The 22,580-nt window shown below is 39.5% G+C and overlaps 1 protein-coding gene across 1 annotated transcript in view; it reads left to right on the forward strand.

Annotated features, from left to right (window-relative positions):
• The window catches only part of DCC (DCC netrin 1 receptor), a 948,458-nt gene that overhangs the window by 813,361 nt on the left and 112,517 nt on the right, over window positions 1–22,580 (forward strand). Inside the window, exons 16-17 of the mRNA XM_077816218.1 lie at window positions 15,079–15,174; window positions 18,950–19,188. Coding sequence (XP_077672344.1) covers window positions 15,079–15,174; window positions 18,950–19,188 — 335 coding nt within the window. The remainder of the gene's footprint in view (window positions 1–15,078; window positions 15,175–18,949; window positions 19,189–22,580) is intronic.

The following is a 22,580-nucleotide window of genomic DNA, read 5'->3' on the forward strand; positions in this document are numbered from 1 at the left end:
ATATCCCAGGTCGGAGTTCCAGGGTGTGTCTGTGCGGATTTGATCTTGTGCTTTTTCAGGGAGTTTCTTGAGCAAATGCTGTAGTTTCATTCCTACCCATGACCGCTATTCATGCCTCCAGCTTTCACCCTGACCACACCACACGATCCATTGTCTACAGCCAAGCTCTGCGATACAACCGCATTTGCTCTAACCCCTCAGACAGAGACAAACACCTACAAGATCTCTAGCAAGCATTCTTACAACTACAATACCCACCTGCGGAAGTGAAGAAACAGATTGCTAGAGCCAGAAGAGTTCCCAGAAGTCACCTACTACAGGACAGGCCTAACAAAGAAAATAACAGAACGCCACTAGCCGTCTCCTTCAGCCCCCAACTAAAACCTCTCCAACTCATTATCAAGGATCTACAACCTATCCTGAAGGATGACCCAACACTCTCACAAATCTTGGGAGACAGGCCAGTCCTTGCCTACAGACAGCCCCCCAGCCTGAAGCAAATACTCATCAAGAACCACATACCACACAACAGAACCACTAACCCAGGAATCTATCCTTGCAACAAAGCCCGTTGCCAACTGTGCCAACATATCTATTCAGGGGACACCCTCACAGGGCCTAATAACATCAGCCACACTATCAGAGGCTCGTTCACCTGCACATCTACCAATGTGATATATGCCATCATGTGCCAGCAATGCCCCTCTGCCACGTACATTCGTCAAACTGGACAGTCTATACGTAAAAGAATAAATGGACACAAATCAGAAGTCAAGAACTATGACATTCATAAACCAGTCGGAGAACACTTCAATCTCTCTGGTCACGTGATTACAGACATGAAAGTTGCGATATTACAACAGAAAAACTTCAGATCTAGACTCCAGCGAGAGGCTGCTGAATTGGAATTCATTTGCAATTTGGATACAATTAACTTAGACTTGAGTAGAGACTGGGAGTGGCTAAGTCATTATGCAAGGTAACCTATTTCCCCTTGTTTTCCTAACCCCTCCCCCCCTTCCTCAGACGTTTTTGTTAAACCCTGGATTTGTGCTGGAAATGGCTAACCTTGATTATCATACACATTGTAAGGAGATTGATCACTTTACATAAGCTATTACCAGCAGGAGAGTAGGGTGGGGCGATAAACACCCATTTGTGTGTATAAAACACCCATTTGTGTTTATAAAAACAAACATCTTCTGTATTTTCCACAGTATGCATCCGATGAAGTGAGCTGTAGCTCACGAAAGCTTATGCTCAAATAAATTGGTTAGTCTCTAAGGTGCCACAAGTACTCCTTTTCTTTTTGCGAATACAGACTAACACGGCTGCTACTCTGAAACCGGTGCTTAGGGAGACAGCAGAGGCTGCATTCCTCAATCAGCTGTTTCGGTTGGTGAGCGTCTATCCTCTGTTCTCGCACCACAGCAGCCACTGGTGGGTGAAATGCATAACTCTAGTGCCTCTCTGGCAGAATGTATTTTTTGCAGAGGAAAAAAAATCTGCTAGGGGACACGAATTCTCCGCGTGTGCAGTGGCGCAGAATTTCCCCAGGGGTAATATACCCTGTTAAGACTACCAACTAGTGGTTATATATAACCAGAGTTTCATTCCTTAAATGAATGTTAAATGGAATTAGTTCCCCTACAGTGCTTGCAAACCAAATGTTGCAGACTTGCAATAACTGTGAGGAGCAGGAATGTGAAATTGAGTAGAAAAACAAAGTGAAACTTACTAGATAGTTTTTGTTTCCTACACTGAATGAAGTGTAGATCGCAACAAGAGTATAAAAAATAAATGGTAAAAAGTGAATTAATTAGAGTTATTTCAAACTCCTTCACATTAATCATCTATCATATGTGAGTAGAACAGTACAAGAAAATTCTGGGATGTGTTAAATTTGATTTAGTCGCTCTTCAATGTGTTGCAACACTACATTATATTTTACATTGTATTAATTTTGGCTGAAATCTGCTTCTCACCAGTAGAGCTTGAGTAGTCAGGTTCCAGGCAGGATAAATGCAGATAAATTGGTGAGGTGAAATCCACTTCCCAACCAGCCAAAGGCTCATGGTAGCAATAGCAGTTGTACCCAAGCCAACCTGCTCACAGAGGGCGTTGAAGCCACTGGTTCAAAGTAAACCTGGAGCACATAGCATTCTCCCCATCACATGCCTCAGTGCTGGCCTATGTGGAGCCGGTTCAGAGACCCTTTCTGAGGCACATGGGATGCCCAGCTATCTCTGCAGAGTCGTGCCTTCTGCAGCTACCATGTTCCCTTATGGGAGTGCACTATAGTTCTGTGTCTACCCATTAAACATTGGAGATCACATCATTGCTCACAGAATGAGAGCAAAGAGAATATCAACAAATACAAGCAGACGAAGCACTTGAGATCTGAAGTTATATTTTAATGAACATAACATAGGGAACATCAAAGGACTTCACCTCCCTTTTAACTACAGATTAGATTAAATTTGACCCTCATACATAAATGAAGCAAATGATTATTTTGGTTTGCTGCAAACCGAGAGTGAGAGATCTCTTCATTTTGTTTAATCTCTGCAGATGACAGTTCTGGATTCCAACAAAGACATGAAAGAACCACTTTCGTTTTATTATAGGTTTAGGGTTTTTCTTCCCTTTACATTTTTTTAAAACAAAATGGAGCAGTAGAAATCAAACAAAAACATGTTATGTTTTATGCAGCTCCACTTCCTCCCTCAAAGATCAAATTAAAGCACAGCAGCGGCAAGAAAAAGCATTTCAAAACTCCAGGGACTGTTCATTCTATTTCCTTCCTCTGAGAAATGACTGCAAAATGATTCATTGCACCAAACATTACACAGACTGATTTTTCTTCCTTCTTTCCTTCTCCCTGTATTGTGGCCTCAGATCCTGGTTTCAGTGCAGAGACCCAGCAGCAGCTACACTATGGCTTAGGTTGGCTTAACTACATCTCTCAAGGGTGTGACTTTTTCACACCCCTGGGTGATGGAGCTAGTTCATCCTGTTTTAGGTGTAGACGGGGCCTCACTCTGGGGCAGAGGGTCAACACAAGACATATGTGCTGCTTCAGTCCTGGTCTTGAGTGGTACAGAGGCCTTGTCCTGGCCTTCAGCCAGGGTGAATTTCTGCCAACCTGTGTAATGAGGCTTGGTGCTGGATATCTCCAAAGGGCCCATGCTGGATATCTCCTCTCAAGCTCTTACCACTCTGGTTATTGTTCTTATGCTTGCAATAGTGTCTTTACAGAAATAGTGGGTCAATAGAAACCAGGGTCCCATTGTGCTGGGCACTGTTCACACACATAATAATGGACATGCCCCACTTTGAAGGTCTTACCATCTAAATGGGCAAGACAGACAAAGGTGGGAGAAAGCAAGTATTATTACTCCTTTTTCTGAATGGATGGGCAGACTGTAGACCAAAGGTGGACACTGCAGCATGCACAGGCTTTCCCTCAAACCCATATTTCTCACATGAGCTCCCAGAGTTTGCCTCTCTTCCCCATGCATCACAATCCTGCAGCAGTTGCTGAGTCTGTCTCCCCACTCATCGAGGGCAAGATTTGAATCCTCGCGAGAGTGAAAGAAGAGAACGACAACTAAAGTTGAGCAGGAGAACAAGAGACTAGGGCAATGCTGCAATGTAGCCTAGTGACTAGCGCACTGGATAGAAACTCAGAGGACCTGCGTTCTATTCCTGCCTTTGCTATTAGCCTGCTAGGTGACCTTGAGAAAGTCACTCATCTCCCGCTGCCTCCATCTGTAAAGTGGGAAGAATGACATTTACCTCTTTCGTAAAGCACTTTGCTCTCTAGTGGTGAAAAGAATTATATAAGAACTAGATTTTAGTAGTAGTGTTCCTTGCAGCAGCGCAGAATGCCCGAGAATAAACTCCTTGGGCCCAGTTTCCTGCATAAATTAGACAAATATCACAAAGGAATAATTTAGTTACATTACCAAATGGTAATAATCAAGTGACAAGTGAATTTTCTCAAAGATTTGTTATCTCTATCAAATTCAGTGGTGTGTTCTGCCTTAGATAGGCTTACTTCTGCCTCACCTTGCCTCAGCAGACTGATGCAGAGCAGAGCAAAACTGTGAAACAGGTCCTAAGTACATACATTCACATTTCCCTGAATGCAAGTACCATTTCTGTGAAGTCAGACAGCCTTTTCCTGCTCCAAAAGTCTCAGTATTACTTTCTGTACATGTACCTAAAGAAATCCTGCACAAAGCCAAGTTTACACTACTCACACAGTGAGTGCATTTTACTAGGAAGCCAGAATGCCTTGTAGATTATAGTTATTCGTTTTTAATTCATTTGTCCATATATCTTTTGCTTTAGTTTCTGCTACACCGTTTAACTTTTACTGATTTCAGCTGTGTTTGTAACATAAATTCCAAACACATATGCCATTTATTTTTGTAAACTTATTTAGCTTTATAACTTATACAGTATGCACTGAGCTTGTAATGCACTGTGGGAGTTGTAAAGGTTCATGTCTCCACAGGGGAGGAGACCTATTTCTAAGCATGTTCAAGTTACAGTCATTCTTTGAAAGCCTGTACGCTTTGTTATGATGCACATAGGACATGACTCAAGAGAAATCAGTGAGCAGGTATATTGCATGATGAGATGACATCTTAAAAGCTACTGTATAGATGGGATTTGCTCTTGATGGGATCTCCTGAGCTGTTTTAAAATTAATGCAGATGATTGTTTAACAGAGAAGAGAGAATTTATAATGAGAATCAAACTCCCTAATTTTTTAGAAACAAAGTATTTCTAGAGGCAGTACATGTATCTCTATATATACACAACTGACTCCAATATATTGTGGCACAATTAACAGCCAATCACAATGAAATATTTTAATATCATGAAACTCACCAGTTGAAAGTCATGTTACTACCTCAGTGCCTTAGGATTGTTTGTTGCCTGAAAAGACACACTGGCCCTGTGGATATGCATACATCTAATTCTCATAATGATTCATTGACTGTCTTCGGAAGGCAGGGAAGCAGAGTGCTGAAGGAGTCATCCAAGTGAAACGTTACTATACAGGTCACAGAAGAGGCCAAATCCTGTGGTACTGACTCCAGTCGAGGAAAGTCAGTAGGAGGCCTGCCTGAGTAAAGACTGCAGAATTTGCTCCTATAACACTCCCCATTACATCTTTAGTGGATTAGGTTAATAACTGGCATTGGATGAAGAACGGAGGGCAAGCTTGGGCCTTTCTGCAAAACAAGTGAGCCAGGATCTCTCTCCACCCCCTGAATCCCTGGGCAGCAGCAGCATGGTAACACTGCAGTCCCTGGGCACCATTATAAATTAAACGTAAACACTATTTTTTAAATGTAACCAAGTGTTTATATATTATTATGTTGTTATTATTTGTATTACCATAGCGTCTGGATGATCCGACTGAGACCAGTGCCTAGCGCACCTGGGCCCTGGACAAACATATAGTGAGAGGCAACCCCTGCACAAAGAGCATAGCTGCAAAGAGGCTAAACAGAGAGGAGACAAAAGGTAGCAGAATGATTAATGCCATTTTACAAACAGGGAACTAAGGCATGGAAAAATGAAGTCTCTCAGGAAGTCTGTGGCAGAGCCAGGATATGAGCCCAGGTGTCCTGAATCCCAGTCCAACGTTTTAATCATAAGATCATTCTTTATCCTCTGCAGCAGGTTTGAAAGTTCAGCCCGTCATATTTTGATAGGCCAAAACATTCAGGCTTGAGTGCTCAATTCAGGAGCCTACGTTTATATTTAGGAACCTAAACAAAAGCCACTGATTTTTTTAGGAGGTTCACATTCTCATATCTTCAGTATCTCAAAAATCAGGCCATTTACTTAGGTGCCTAATAGGTATTTAGCTGGTTGAATTTGGGCACCAAGTTTAAACCTTTTGGCCTAGGAAAATATTATTGGCTGAATTTTCACATCTGCAGCCAAACTTCAACCTTCACTATTTGTAGATGCTCCCATTGCTTACAGTTTTGTGCACAAATCCTTGGTTTTTCATGTACACAAATAGGAGAAAAGGAGTACTTGTGGCACCTTAGAGACTAACAAACTTATTTGAGTCTCTAAGGTGCCACAAGTACTCCTTTTCTTTTTCCAGATACAGACTAACACGGCTGCTACTCTGAAACAAATAGGAGAGTTAGACCCACATTTTATAGACATGCAGAAGAAATGTTTGAAGTATACCCTATAAGGCTAGTTTAAATTGCATTGTACTAACATGTTTTTTAAATACAGTAATTTCCTCTCTGTTATAATGCAACGTACAATTTAACAGAAAGATGAAAAACAAATGCAAGTTCTAGTATATTACAGAATGGCCAATATATTGGTAGTTCTTTTAGTTTACTGAAAATGTGTTCAAAAGACATATATTTCCATTTCATTCGTAATAATAACAATTATCACTTAAAGTGTTCCTTTGCCAACCAAGCAAAAATTCCAAAACACCTGGCCTACTTTATCCACTTTAGTGTTGATCTTATCCATCACTGAAATGCACCATTTCTGAGGTGGAAGGTGGTTTGTATACAATGCATAGCAGAAGTTAAAGGCAGAAAGTAAAAATTAATTTATCTAGCTGTAACTACAGGAGAAGTTTAGGTAAGAAGAAATTAACTTCTTTGAGCATCACCATGACACGTTGTTAATGCTATGCTAATACAATATTTTATAAAGAGAACAGCTAATATGATTAAAGGCTGCTAATAGGATTAAAAGATTGTTTCTAAATAGGATATAATTTTCTTATACTGGGTTCAGGTCTACTTTTCAGTCTTGTTCACAGGGGAAAGGATAAGATTGTACAAGATGGCGAACTTGTCAATCTTGCTGTTTCTTTGTAATCTCACTGCACCTAATGGCGGTGAAAATATGTTGAATCAGGGCTTCATTGTAACATTAAGGCACATAGACTCATAGACATGTAGGGCTGGAAGGGACCTTGAGAGGTCGTCTAGTGCCGCCCCCTGTGCTGAGACAGGATCAAGTATCCCTGGACAATTCCTGACAGGTATGTGTCCAGTGTGTTCTTAAAAACCTCCAATGACAGAGATTTCATAACCTCCCTTGGAAGCCTATTCCAGTCCTTAACTCTCTTACTGTTACAAAGCTTTGCCTAGTATCTTACCTAAATCTCCATTGCTGCAGAATAAACTGATTACTTCTTGTCTTACCATCAGTAGACATGGAGAAGAATTGATCACAGTATGCTTTACAGCCTTTGACATACTTGAAGACTGTTATTTGGTCCCCCCTCTTTTCTCAAGACTAAAATACCCAGTTTTTTAAACCTTTTCTGATAGGTTAGGTTTTATAAACATTTTATCATTTTTTCTGGCTTTCCTCTGGTCTCTCTCCAATTTGTCCGCATTTTTTCAAAAGTGTGAAGCACAGACCTGGACAGAGTACCCCAACTGAGGCCTCACCAGTGCAGAATAGAATGGGACAGTTACCTCCCATATCCTACATACGACACTCTTGATAATACATGCAAGAATTATGTTACCCTTTTTCACAACTATATCACACGGTTGACTCATTTTTCAATTTGTGATCCACCATAATCCCCAGATCCTTTTCAGCTGTCCCGCTGTCTCACCAGTTATTCCCCACTTTCTATTTGTGTATTTGATATTTCCCTCCAAAGCGTAGTACTTTCATTTGTCTTTCTTGAATTACATTTCATTGATATCAGACCAATTCTCCAGTTTGTCAAGTTCAGTATGTTTGTGTTGGTGGTGGTGGTGCACACCCATGCTGCCTCAGAGGAAACTTCAAGAAGAAAGCAGAATCCCTCCCTGGGTTTTCCAGCCCTCAAGAGAATCACATCTAGTACTATATTCCTACAGGTAGTGCAGTGAATTCCCTTGGCATGCTTGACCAGCTCTGCAGCCTTCACCATATCCATCTCAAAGAGCAGATGTATTCTGCATAGAGTAACTTGCTGTATCTTAGCAGTTTTCTCCGGAGCCAGAGCTGAGTGCCTCCCATTATAAAGAAATTCCTCCTTATTTTACAGAGAGCATTCTTCAGATACACACTGAGTTGTCTCAAAGAGCAAAATCTTGAAGTAGGCAGTGACTCAGACTCTTTTGCTCAAATTGCAATGGTGCAGCTTACTGAGTTGCTGCATGTGCTGGGAAACCTTTGTTCCAAACCTGGGCTCTCAACATCTCAGACGTCCATGGCTCTTGTCAATCTGGTTTTCAACCTGCATTTGGCACTTGTTGTATTGCTTAATGATCTCTTTCTGGCAATATGTAATGCTGATGTCAGTAGATTTGTCAACATATGTTGATACTATTGGTCATTGCATGTGGTTGTTTCACAGACCTAAATGGGAGCAGATTGGACTGCTTTTTGGTGGCTTTTTCATTTCTCTCTGAAATAATTTTAGGTGCTTCATTTTCTGCCCTGAGGGATCACTCATGTAGGATTCCACGTTATCACCCCTATCCTGTTCAAGTTATACATGGGGTTGTTAGTAGGGCTGAGGCCTGGGTTGAAGTGTTTCAGTGTGCTGACAACACTCCGCTCTCTCTCCATGTCATGGGACTCAAGGGGTGCAGATAAGGTTCAGTCCAGAGAAAAAGAAGTGATGTTGGCAGGCTGAGATAGGGAACTGGAAGATACGGAAAACAGAATGGGCCAGATTCTCATGTTATGTACCTTTTGTGCCACTCAGATGATTCAAAGGAGCCATAATTCTGCTGTGACTGTCCAGTATAGCTTTCCTCTGCTGGAGGGGAACTCCCTCCTGTGCAGCTGGGCCTTCCACCTCCACTCCAGGTATAGAAGAGGTGGAAGATGGGAGGGGAGTTGTAAGTGGCTGTGATGAAGCAGAGGTCTCTACAGCAACGCTTCACAAGCAAGGGGGCCTACGGGCATTATATCAATGGCACAGCTTCAAAATTCCCTCAAGCAGCTCCTCAGTATCATCCAGGTCAGCCCCCCTCAACTCATCACATTTGCAGTTCGGATGCTTTGTTAGAATCCTTTTTCTTGTTAAACAGTCATATGGCAGCCATGACCAAGATAGCTGGAGTTTACCTGCCCTTTCTGCAGACCTCACTACGATCCTCCAGGCCTTTGTCTTCCCAAGAGTAGAACACTGTAAGAAGTTCTACACAGGGCTACATCTTAAACCAACTTGGTACAAGAAGCTAGAGCAGGAGGTGGCAGCCTATTTGTTAATCAGGCTATCTTGTCAGGAGCACATTACACCAATACTCTGAGATCTGCATTGCTTCTCAGGCAGAGTTCAAGGTTGTGGGTTTGATGTGTAAAGTCCATAATGACTTGTGACTTGCCTATCTGATAGACTCCCATTTAGGGTGACCAGATAGCAAGTGTGAAAAATTGGGACGGGGGTAGAGGTTAACAGGAGCCCAAATTAAAAAAAGCCCGAAATGTTGGGACTGACCCTATAAAATTGGGACATCTGGTCACCCTACTGCCATTCTCCCTGTGCCTTACTGCGACAGTTGAGATTGGTGCCGTTACTGGAGTTAGAACTCCCTTGGTATATGAGAAGGAACTGTTGGCAGGGAATTCATTTTGAGGGCTCTTGGCTTTGTAATTCACCTATATTATTATTTATTCATTGTATTACATTAATATCTTCTAGTCCCAAAGAGATTATGACCCTGTTTCTGACAAGACACAACAAAAGAGAGACATATAGCTGGAAGGTTTCAGAGTAGCAGCCATGTTAGTCTGTATTCACAAAAAGAAAAGGAGTACTTGTGGCACCTTAGACACTAACCAATTTATTTGAGCATAAGCTTTCATGAGCTACAGCTCACTTCATTGGATGCATTCAGCAGAAAATACAGTGGGGAGATTTATATACATAGAGAACATGAAACAATGGGTGTTACCATAACACTGTAATGAGAGTGATCACTTAAGATGAGCTATTACCAGCAGGACGGGGGCGGGGGGAGGGACCTTTTGTAGTGATAATCAAGGTGGACCATTTCCAGCAGTTGACAAGAACATCTGAGGAACAGTGGAGGGTGGGGGGGGAATAAACATGGGGAAATAGTTTTACTTTGTGTAATGACTTAGCCACTCCCAGTCTCAATTCAAGCCTAAGTTAATTCTATCTAGTTTGCAAATTAATTCCAATTCAGCAGTCTCTCGTTGGAGTCTGTTTTTGAAGTATTTTTGTTGAAGAATTGCAACTTTTAGGTCTGTAATCGAGTGACCAGAGAGATTGAAGTGTTCTCTGACTGATTTTTGAATGTTATAATTCTTGACATCTGATTTGTGTCCATTTATTCTTTTAAGTAGAGACTGTCCAGTTTGACCAATATACATGGCAGAGGGGCATTGCTGGCACATGATGGCATATATCACATTGGTGGATGTGCAGGTGAACGAGCCTCTGATAGTGTGGCTGATGTGATTAGGCCCTATGATGGTGTCCCCTGAATAGCTATGTGGACACCATTGGCAACGGGCTTTGTTGCAAGGATAGATTCCTGGGTTAGTGGTTCTGTTGTGTGGTGTGCGGTTGCTGGTGAGTATTTGTTCAGGTTGGGGGGCTTTCTGTAAGCAAGGACTGGCCTGTCTCCCAAGATCTGTGAGAGTGATGGGTCATCCTTCAAGATAGGTTGTAGATCATTGATGATGCATTGGAGAGATTTTAGTTGGGGGCTGAAGGTGATGGCTAGTGGCGTTCTGTTATTTTCTTTGTTGGGCTTGTCCTGTAGTAGGTGACTTCTGGGTACACTTCTGGCTCGGTCAGTCTGTTTCTTCACTTCCGCAGGTGGGTATTGTAGTTGTAAGAATGCTTGCTAGAGATCTTGTAGGTGTTTGTCTCTGTCTGAGGGGTTGGAGCAAATGTGGTTGTATCGTAGAGCTTGGCTATAGACAATGGATCGTGTGGTGTGGTCAGGGTGAAAGCTGGAGGCATGTAGGTAGGAATAGTGGTCAGTAGGTTTCTGGTATAGGGTGGTGTTTATGTGACCATCGTTTATTAGCACTGGAGTGTCCAGGAAGTGGTTCTCTTGTGTGGACTGGTCCAGGCTGAGGTTGATAGTGGGATGGAAATTGTTGAAATCATGGTGGAATTCCTCAAGGGCTTCTTTTCCATGGGTCCAGATGATGAAGATGTCATCAATGTAGCGCAAGTAGAGTAGGGGCATTAGGGGATGAGAGCTGAGGAAGTGTTGTTTTAAGTCAGCCATAAAATGTTGGCATACTGTGGGGCCATGCAGGTTCCCATAGCAGTGCCGCTGATTTGAAGGTATACATTGTCCCCAAATGTGAAATAGTTATGGGTGAGGACAAAGTCACAAAGTTCAGCCACCACAGTTGGAAGGTAATAGTAAAATGTGCATCTCAGGTAACAGTAAAACGGTCACGTTTTGCAGGGTAAGTAGAGACTCCATCTTTAGTCTGAAATATCCCAAAGGTATTGAGTTTCAGGGCACTCTTCAAAGCACATGTATTGGGTAAGCATTTGGGAAAAGCTGAAATGTTAGGTGGGAGGGGGAATTTGGGAGTAGATTTGAATTGAAAGATTAGGGGTTTGTGGAAACTGAGGTGGGGGGAAAAATTTGTCTTCTTGTATGATGGTTGCTGTTTTGACACTGGTGTTTTTAACTGGTTTGGATTGTATTTTTTAATTGTCAAGGGTGCCGAGTGTCATTTTAAATATTTATATTTTAAAACCAAATTGAATACAGAAATAAAAAACTCAACTCCAGAGTGGCCCCATAAGTAATATTAATATACAGTGGGTGCAATTTAAAAGGCAACATTTAGCCATGCAACAGTATTTGACTTTACTGCAGTGTTTTTTAGATTCAGAATAGGATGTAGCTCTGATATTGAGCTCAAATACCACAGCATTAGGGTTTAATAATAAGAGTTTCTGCTGTAAGCTGCTTGAAAGTGACAGAGGAATAAAGAAGCCCTGGTGTGTTGGTGAACCACAGGATGACTATGAGCCACCATTGTAATGTGGCTGTAAAAAAAAAAATCAAATGTGGTCCCAGGATGTTTGCCATGTTTTGTAGCTGTGTTGGTCCCAGGGTATTAGAGAAACAAGGTGAGTGAGGTAATTTCTTTTATTGGACCAACTTCTGTGGGTGAGAGAGACGAGCTTTTGAGCTACACAGAGCTTTTAAGCTACCTTCTTCAGGTCAGACCTTGTACAATGTATTAATTTTCATTGCAGGTCAGAACTAAAGAGCTCTGAGTAGCTTAAAAGCTTGTCTCTTTCACCCACAGAAGTTGGTCCAATAAAAGAAATTACCTCACCCACCTTGTCATCCTAGAATTTATCAGGCAAGTTATTTCCAGTAGAGATAAATTAATACATCACACAAGGCACTGGTAAGACTTCATTTGGAAGACATTTCTGGTAACCCTATGAGCAAGAAAGGTAAATTCAAACTGGAATAGTTGCAGAGAAGAGTTATTAGGATGAACAGGAGAATGCAGATCCTATTTGATGAGAGGAGATTAAACAAGCTTGCTTGTTTAGCATAGCAAAATGAAGGGATATGATTGATCTCTATGAATGCATCTGGGTGGAAACTCAAAAGAGAGGATGAAGACCTATTTAAAGTATGGTAAATGTTATTTTTTATTTTTTTAAATGAGACCTAGTCTATTACTTATTGTCCTAATTAGCAACAGACTTCACTGAAACCTCTGAACTTTTCTTGTTTGTTACTCAAAGCCATAATTCTTTTCCTCACAGCCAAATATCAAACCAAGTTCTCTTGAAACATGATCCATGTTTGCTAATGAGACCCTCACCCAAATTAGTTAAAATGTGAAAACAGGAAAGTATCATCTGTGTGTGTGTGTGAGAGAGAGAATAAGGGATGGTGGATAATAATTTAGAGCTCGATAGGCAGTTGTAAGGAAGAATGTGTTTGATGAATATAGCTTCTGTTTATGGATTTTCTGTGAACATATCACATTTTTCTGCAAAGAATTTGTTTGAAATTGTTTGCCAAATAATTCCTAGGAATAATTTTTGGTCAGTAGATTATTTGTGAGCAATTAATTTCAAGTATTCAATATTGGAGGTTCAAGATGTGTTTTGATTCGATATGTAGATCACATGATATGTTTCAGAGAATAACTTGTAGAATCATACTGTAAAATTTGCAAAATACTAAGCAATTTTTTTTAATTATAATAACTACTATATTTTCATATGGAACCTAAAGATAAAAAAAGTCAGGTACCCACAAAGATTAGAAATCTAAGATAGTAAGCTAGTGTATCGCGGAAATCACATGCATATCTATATTACGTTTCCATGAATACTAAATAATTTCATCATGACGAATGATATTACACTGAATACCAATTGAAGTAATCACTGTGGAACACTTAGTGTAGAGCATTATTAATGGAGAATGCTCCAGTCATTCATTAGCCACTTTTAAAAATTTAGCTCTTTTTGGAAATGAACAGAGCATCTACCTGAATATTAAACAAATATGTCACAGTTTCTGCTCAACATAATATTAATTACAAAATTCGGGGGTACTAGCAACACTATACAATACATTGTTAATTATTATTATTTCATTCAGTATAACAACATCTATCATTCCTAACTCATTTAATATTAATGTGGATAAAGTATGTAATTCCACAGCAATTCCTTTGTAATGTTACATTAATTCATGTCTCCTCACTTAAAATCATTTGTTTCTGTGAAATAAAGAATCTCAAGAAAGTGGTTCCCTATGTTTGGCCCATATGTGAGCATGCAGCAGTCTTGGTTAAAATTTACATCAATACAATAACTATCAACTTCCCTACTGAAGAAAATGTGGCCCTGAAGGTATCACTTGAGAACATGCAGCAGAATGGATTGTTTTATTTTCTTCTGAAAACAGTAGCAAAAAGTATTACAAAACTGACCTATTCTGTTTCTTTCTTTTCTTTGGGGGAATATATTTAGAATATTCCTATTGCAATCTATGACACAGAAAGCTATCAAAGAATATTCATGTTGCCAAAAGTTAATTCTTGTATGTCAGTATTTCTGTCCTTCACATCCCACACATTTACAGCATAGCTGGATAGCTTTGGATGTATATCCCTGGATGATTAGTGGTCTTCATTAGTACAACAGTTAGTAAATTATAAATCGCTAACTGCACACCAGAGTGATATACAATGTCTGAGCTTCAAGTCAGGATGCCAGCATTATTCAGATAGCTCAAGGCTTGATAAATTCTCAATATTAGTAAGATCAACAGTAGTAAAATAGCTATTACCAATAAATTTTCTGTCACAAAGTTAGTGAGTGAGATATACTCCTCAGCAGCAATATAGGAATTATAATGGTATGTGAGTTTTTCGAATTTTGGTTCGGAACAAAATCTCCAGCAAAAGGGTGGTGGGGGGGGGGACATTTTAAATGCACTGACATGCATTTCAAAAAACAAGTCAGATATATAGTTAGCGATCTTAAAATCTTGGCCTCAAATTCTTCCCCAAATACACTGCCTGAGTACCTGGGTGGTGAGCTGGGGACCTCATCAGGGGTTGGGAAAAAGGAATGTTTCCTATCATTGAAATGGAATGGCAACCACAGCATCTGTACTGACAACTTTCCTTCCATATAGGGGCCAGCGGATCCAATTCCTGATGTATCGCTAAATCCATACTGCATAGTGACACAAAGCAAAACCCCATGCAACATGCAGGGGGAGTGTGAACTCCATGCAGAGTTGTGCATCAGTAGTTACTTCTTGTGGAAGAAAAGGCTGATCTCGCAGTCCTTACTCAGGCAAAACTTTCATTGAATTAAATGGGAACTTTGATTAAAGACTGAGAAAGGACTATAAGGTTGGTCCTAAATTAGAAGCCTGAATGGAATGAAAGCAAAAAACATGACAGCTTTCTAAGCAGCTCTATAGCTGTTGGTTTAGTTTGAACAGGCATTCACTTGACATATTTTATTTATTTTTCATGAAAATGCTAATCCAGTCTGATTCAGAGCATTGATTTTAACAATGTGTGTTATGCCTTGTTTGTTTTTGCCTGCAGAGCCAAGTTCCCATTATGTAATTTCTTTAAAAGCCTTTAACAACGTGGGTGAAGGAGTTCCTCTCTATGAAAGTGCCACCACTAGATCATTGACAGGTGAGTTCGCAATGTTGATTTTTATTTTGTTCCATATCAGTTATCATTAGCCTTACCTACATATTCGGCAAACTATTTTGGGAAGCCAATAAAGAAAGAGCTCTTCAACATCCAACTTTCTGCTAAAATAAATCATTATTATTTTTCCACCCCATTTTAAATGGTTGAACTACATGGATATAAGATAATGAATTAATTACACTTTCCTGAAATATATTTTACAGCAGTAAATTTTCATTAGCTGATATAAAATAATGTAATGCTTGCACATCCGTTAGTAGTTTGATTGAGTTGGCTTGGGAGCAGCATGAATCCCAGAGCAATTTGAATATCTGAAGATCAGGTTAAAATTGTAGCTGCTGTAACAAATCAAGGACAGAATTTAATTATTTTCTGTATCTCTTATAATTTTTGCTAAGTTTAAATTAATTAATTAGAGCCAAGAACAGTCACAGACATAGATAGGGTCAGGTAGCCAGGTCTCAGATAAGATGAAGAAAAGTATTGCAAATAATTAATGATGATATAAACTCACACAAAACAGAATACCCAGTATTAATCAGGCTACTCACTTACCATGCAACATTTTTCTTCATAGATGTATTCTTCATACAAAAAAACAGGGTGCCACTAAGTTTAGGGTTCCTTTGGTGACCTTTGTACCTGTATGGGGTTGGGGGATGAGTGGGTGAGACTGAAGAGAGCTAACAAAAAAAAATACAAAAACAAAAACGATTTTCCTCTGGAGTGACACCATCATTTGGTAGTTTTTCCTTGTGTTTCACCCACCATGTTAAGAACTTCCTCGGAGGAAGGAAGCTTATGTCACTGAGAGCAAAAGGACCATTGACAGACAGATTGACTAGGGTGAACCATTAAGGATAATTAAATCAAATGGCAACACTGTGGCTCCAAATGGAAAACCATCCGTTGTCCGTATGTTTTTGTGAAGTATTCCCCTAAGAAATCTTGGAAAGTCCTAAAGGTGGGGAAAAACATTCAATGTAAAAGCAAAGACAACTGTGAGAAACCGTATCCAGATGTAATATCTAACAGTGAGCATGTGACTTCAACATTGTTAATATCGCTTCTGGTGTGGTATCTGAAATGGTCAGTTCTTCCTGCTAGGCCTGCGAGATTAAGTATGTGTCTTTTGAAATCTTTATTTGATTAACTTGGTTCAAAATCCATGTGTTGTTTTTGTTTGTTTGACCTTTTGTTTCATGTTGATGCTAGATCAAGAATTATCTATGTGTAGCCTGTGGGAATTTTTTTTTTTTAATGTATGTATGTATGTATGTGACCTCTCATAAATGAAATGTTATCCAGATGTGAAAAAGGTATGTCAAGCTTGGATTCTACTTTGGTGAATTGACCCAAGGACTCTCTACAAGTATGCCATTTTGCAGCTTCTCTTTTACTTCTAAGAGCAGTTCTAACAAGGAGCTTCCTATCTAATCTCTTACCCCTCTGGATGCAGCTTCTGAAGCGAGTCAGTGCCATTGGGTCATTCATGGAAGAACATTTCAAAAACTACATTCAGCAAAGTGAGAAGCATTTTAGTTGAACTCCCTGAGTGGTTGTTGAACTAACTTGCCCTGAATGAAAAAGAAGATTTAACTACTGTATTTATTTCAGTGCATAAGAATTGTGTATATATAGACAGATATAGAAATTTGTGTGTGTGTGTGTAACATATAATCTCAAATGATGTGATAAGTAAAATAAGATTTAAATGAAGCAGAAACCTTTTTATCCAGGGTATGCAATTTCTAAATGACAGATGTCCGAACATGAACAGCAGCAAATAACTCTGTTTTGAAAAGTGGAGGAAGTGTTTAGGGACCTATTTTCAGACACCAAAGGATTATAGAAATTCCACCGTTTCTCAGCTCAGTGATGGCATGTGTCAAGAACTGAATTATCTTGATTGAATCTAATCATTTATTTTGCAAGACCTAGTCTTTCTTCATGATCCTCTGTACAACAGACATTCAGAATTCAGTATGTCACTATGGGGAAAGAAAAAAGATGCAGTGTTTTATTTGCCAAAATACCGAATGCATATTACCTTACAGCATTAACTATGTAAGCAAAAAAGAAACAAAAATGAAAAGTGTTCATTATGTCACTGTTTATAGACAAATCTCCTTGAAAATTTCAGTTTAGAACTGGGAATTGAAATCTTAAGAGTAACAATATTCTTTGTGAATAGGCAAAGAAGTTTCAACCCATCCTGCTATGCAGAATGTCCGAATGAATTTTGGAACCGTAGGTGAACTACCAGATTGCTCTATTTTCCCAAGCATCTATTTTCAAGCTTCTAAAGAAGCTGATGATGAATGAAGCAGCAACAGCAGCAGCAATAAAAGGCTTATCTAGTTGCTCATCAAAAATTTCAAACATGCTTTTCTCCTGTATATTTTATTCCAAAGTCTGTGACCTCCTGAAGTCATAAATAATTAATTACAAAAAAAAAAAAAGTGATCAAAGAGTGTCAGCAGTTTGACATACATATAAAGCTGACAAACTGAAGTAATTATCAATCGGGAAATGTCAGATTAATTTGTGCTTTGATTAATTACGTAGTCTGTTATTTTGGAAAAAAATATGGTGGTGTGTGCTGTGTCATAACTACTGCTGCCTGAAATTTTTGGTTGATAAAATCATAATCTTGCTTTTAAATTGCAAATATATATTTTTAAAAGGTAACATTTTAACATAATGACTCTGCTCTGACCAACATTTTCTGCATTAAGAGGTAGTATTTTAACCACTTAAAACTCAGAGGTTAAAAAAAAGACATGCAATCCAATTCTCCTATCACATTGTTGTAAATCAGGGTTAATTTTGTTGAAGTCAATTCAATTACAATGAAGTGAGAGGAGAATCAGGCCCATGATGTTTTAGATAGCATTTGGCTAACTGCCAAGTATGGCTTTCCAATATGGAACTGCATTTTTGGAAATGGAAGCAAACTTTTCTGTATAATAAAACCTACCACAGATTGCCTCTGTATGTTGTACTAAGTTCACCTACCTCTGCATATCATTATGTTCAGTCTATTGATCTGTCTGAAGGCAGCATGATCACCAAATGCATAAAAGAAGTGTGCTTATGTCTCAAGGAGGAAACATGCTCAGAGATGAAAACAACAATCCACATATCCATACCTGGATGCACACATTTATCATGCTGGCATTCTTAAATCAACAAATGGGGACCTCCATCTTAGCATTAAAATTATGTTCTCTTTTGCCTGACAAATGTTTAAGCAGATGTAGAAGTGCTCCTTTGAATAGCATTAAAAGAACAAAAGAAGCTGCAGAGAGAGAGAGAGAAAAGCATAGGTAACTCCTACACACATCAGATGTCTTTTAGAATGACACTATTTTGTACGTGTTTTTAATAATGTATCATTTATGTATTTCTTTTTTCTGCAAAGTAAATCATTTTAAGGAGAAACAATGCATTTCAACTTCATTTTGGAGCCAAGAAAAGAAAGCACACCTGGAAGTATTTGAACAAGCCATACAAAATAACATTAATTGCTAGTTAGCTTTATTTACAGTAATGTAAGTGAAATATTGTGTGTGTATATATATATATATATATCGGTATTATCTTTTTCAATTAATGCCTCTCTTTCTGTTCTTCTCCTGTTCCCCTCTCATCATTTAACCCATTGTGATGTGTATCCACTGGTGATTGTTTTGTTTTTGTTTTAACTGCTATTCATTTTTTTTGAATGTTCATTTGGTGGTTTTTGACCCAGATCCCATTGATCCATTAGAAGTTGATTTTTATCCTTTGCTTGATGATTTCCCTACCTCAGTCCCAGATATCTCCACCCCCATGCTCCCACCAGTAGGTGTCCAGGCTGTTGCACTTACCCATGATGCAGTGAGAGTCAGCTGGGCAGACAACTCTGTCCCAAAGAATCAAAAGACTACTGAGGTTCGCTTTTACACTGTCCGTTGGAGAACCAGCTATTCTACAAGTGCTAAATACAAGGTGAAGTTATAAAGGGATATGAATTGAAGACCTGTGATTTCTTGTGTTCGTATTTTATTTGACAATAACCTGAATCTACCTATTCTGTACTTCACTCAGGAAAAACTCCCAGTATAGTCAATGGGAGATTTGTCCTGAATAGCAAGCATGTTAATAGGGCCACAAATATATATAGTTGAGGTTTTTTAAGAGTATTTATTGGCCTGAAAATGCCACACTAAAAATCTAATTATTGAAGGTTCTCATGTTTAATTTTACATATTGTATGTAAGTTAGAAAGTCATTGATTGGACAGCATAATGCCCAAGAATGAAAATGGGATGCCAACTTCAAATCAACCACGCTGTTGGAAATCCCTGTTTTATTAGCAACAAACACTCAAAAAGCACCAAGTGAACAGGAAACTTCTCAATTTGGAAATAGCCTGTAATAGGATGAATATCCTACTGCTTGTAAATGAAAGATGTTTTCAAACACTAATGCCAACAAAATATTAAAATGTATGTGGGATAGGAGAGAAAATAATAATAATTAATAATCTGAAAAAATAAACTCTATCAATTTACATACTATAGTCAATTCATATCCTGCATCTTATAATGTCCAAATCACTCCTGGTGAACATGCTTCACCATTCCTGTCATGCCATGTCATAATTACTGATTAACTTTTCTTGCCATATGGTGCTATCTTCTTCAGCAACATGCAATTGTTCCCAATAGTTGCACATATACACTGTAAATATGTTCACCGATAAGTGACTGGTCACCACCCCAAACATAATTCTCTAGTACAGATTGTTCTTATTATGATCACAGGGCCACTAGTGAGTAAATGAATTTGTGATTAGAAACGTGGATTTAGGGATGGATTTTTAAAAATATTTATTGAATTAGGGACCTAGGTGCATTTGAAAATCCCACTAGAGAATTATCTTCATCTTTTGGCACCTAAATACCTTTTAGAATCTGGTTCTTGTTCTTAGACTGTGAGCTATATCACTGTGTCAGTGGATTTTGAAAGGAGACAAAATAATTGTGGAAACTTTTTTTCTCACTCCCCCTGCTGGACATGATTTTTCTAGTAGTGACCATAACACATCTGCCAGAATTTCATTCAGTGGTCCTAATTTTTCTGGTGCTTACACTAGTTTTGCACTGGTGTAACCACTGCTTTTGATTTACAATAATGTAAGTGAGAGAAGAATCAGGCCAGTTGTCTTTTAACTGTAGATGCTGATGATCTTAAATGTCTTAAGAGATACTAGTTAAACGTGCTTAACTATATAACAGTACATCTTGAACATCTTTTCAAGTGTATCACAATTACTATCATAGCTATCTCAACCTCAGATAGCACTGTTCTGGGCCACAGTGTTAAACCGTAAGATCACCAAATTCTTATACGCTCATGTAGCATACACATGGGGCTTGTTGGCAGTGTAGTAAGCTCCAGTGTAGAAAAATTAAGGCTTCTGAAATAGTGTAGTTTTGTATTTTGATGTAATTGTACCCATTGAGAGCTTTATTCCCATTCCCAGTAAAATGTGTAATACAGTAGAACGAGACAGTTTTATTAATTTAGTTCCTATAGTAAGAGCAAGGCTCCAAAGAGCACAGCATTATTTATCGTGACCTTTAGACAATTATGAAATTGTCCACATTGTCACTGTGTGTTCATCATGTGCAGGCCCAGTGGAAAATTGCAGGTGCCAAACAAAAAATATAAAGCTAGCTTTGTTAGTGTCATCTCATAGTAACCACACTTATGTAAAATGAGTTCAACAGGTTAACTGTGTTTGCCTGTGACACCCCACCCTGTCATCACCCTGTTTCTTGCTGGGAAACTGTTAAAATGGATAAGTGGAACTCATTGAAGAAACTAACTTATTACAGCACATAGATATAGGAAGGAACCCTAGGAATGGTCAAGACTGGAAACAAAAGTTTAGGTAACTATAAAGTAACTATACGGACAACCAAGCCTGATGGAAAAACTTAAGGTGGGGTGATCATATAGGGTTATTTTTAATGAACAGGACAACAAAAGAGATGGCTCATGTTGATTCCACCTGAAGGAGAATTATGGAAATTAGAGTTGATCCAGAACTCAAGACAGTCTCCAAATCTGCTATTTTTCCATTGAAAGTTCAGTTGAATTGGGGGATGAAGAGTCAAACCCCTCTGGGCTTTTTGTTTGTTAGTTGGTTTGGTTTATTTTTTAGTTTAGCCAATCTGTAGCTGAAATGTCATGAACTAGTTGTCGCAGTTTCCAGGTAACTGCATCTGTATCCCCTCCTCCATGGTCCGCTTTAGAGTGACCAGTCAGGCCTAAGGTCTCCAGCGTTCACCAAGGACCCTTGTCCCATTCCCTTCTCCCTGGAGATCTTAAGGCTGCACAGCTCCCTGCCTTACACTCGGATACCCCAGAAAGGCACTCTGCCTAAAGTTTGCCCCTGTGTGTTGCGTTTTCTCTGAGGGCTATGAACAGTGTATTGCCAACAGTTACAAGTTACTCTCTAGGCAAGCACATTTATTCTTACAGTAAAAGCATTAAGAAAACATACAAAAAACAATAAGTTCCAATCCGCATGCAGAAAGCTTACCAGAAGTCACCCATCAATCTTCTGAGGCCCTAGCAGGGCCAAAGTCTTTCCAATCCGCAAGGGTTGGGGCCCTAAGATAGAAAGTCTTGTCCATTAGCTGGATCAGAATGAAGGCCCTGAGTCAATTTAAACATGGCTTTTTTAATGCCAAAAGCTATGTATTTGTCTCGTAGTCTCAGGAAAATCTAGATTGAACCTCTCCAGAAAGTGGTATCTCTCTGGAGGAGTTTACATTTTGAGTGATTCACCTTAATAATTGCCCCTCCTCCCAACCCCCTGCTATTTTAGTTCTTGAAGCAGCTCGGGTAACACTTCCCTGTGGAGAAGGACACGGTCATACATACAATCCCTGGCCCACAGGGATTGTATGTATTGTGGCAGAGCTCCAAAGTTGTCCCCGTGGGTCCCGCACTTCCAGGCGGTTTATGCTAGCTTCAGAGACTCACTACATAGCCCTTCTCTCTATAGGGCCAGGGGTACAGTCTACTTGAGCTTTTTTCAACATAAGCCAGCAATGGAGGTTGGTGAGAGAATTCCCATAGTCTCTGTTGCTCCTACAGCCTCATGCTAAAACAGTTTAGCCTTCTGTCCTGACAGGGGCCTGTTTTTCCCTCCCAGGAGGTGCTTCTGCAGTGGTGGGTTGGGGGGAACCCAGGCCCACCCTCTACTCCGGGTTCCGACCCAGGGACCCTAATGGTAGCAGCTGTAAAAAGCCAACCTTTTACTGCCAGAGTTGCAACATTTCCCTGGGCCACTTCCCCACAGCTCTCCTGCTTCTCCCTTACCT

Source organism: Eretmochelys imbricata, chromosome 5 (genome assembly GCF_965152235.1).
Source record: "Eretmochelys imbricata isolate rEreImb1 chromosome 5, rEreImb1.hap1, whole genome shotgun sequence".
NCBI lineage: Eukaryota > Metazoa > Chordata > Testudines > Cheloniidae > Eretmochelys > Eretmochelys imbricata.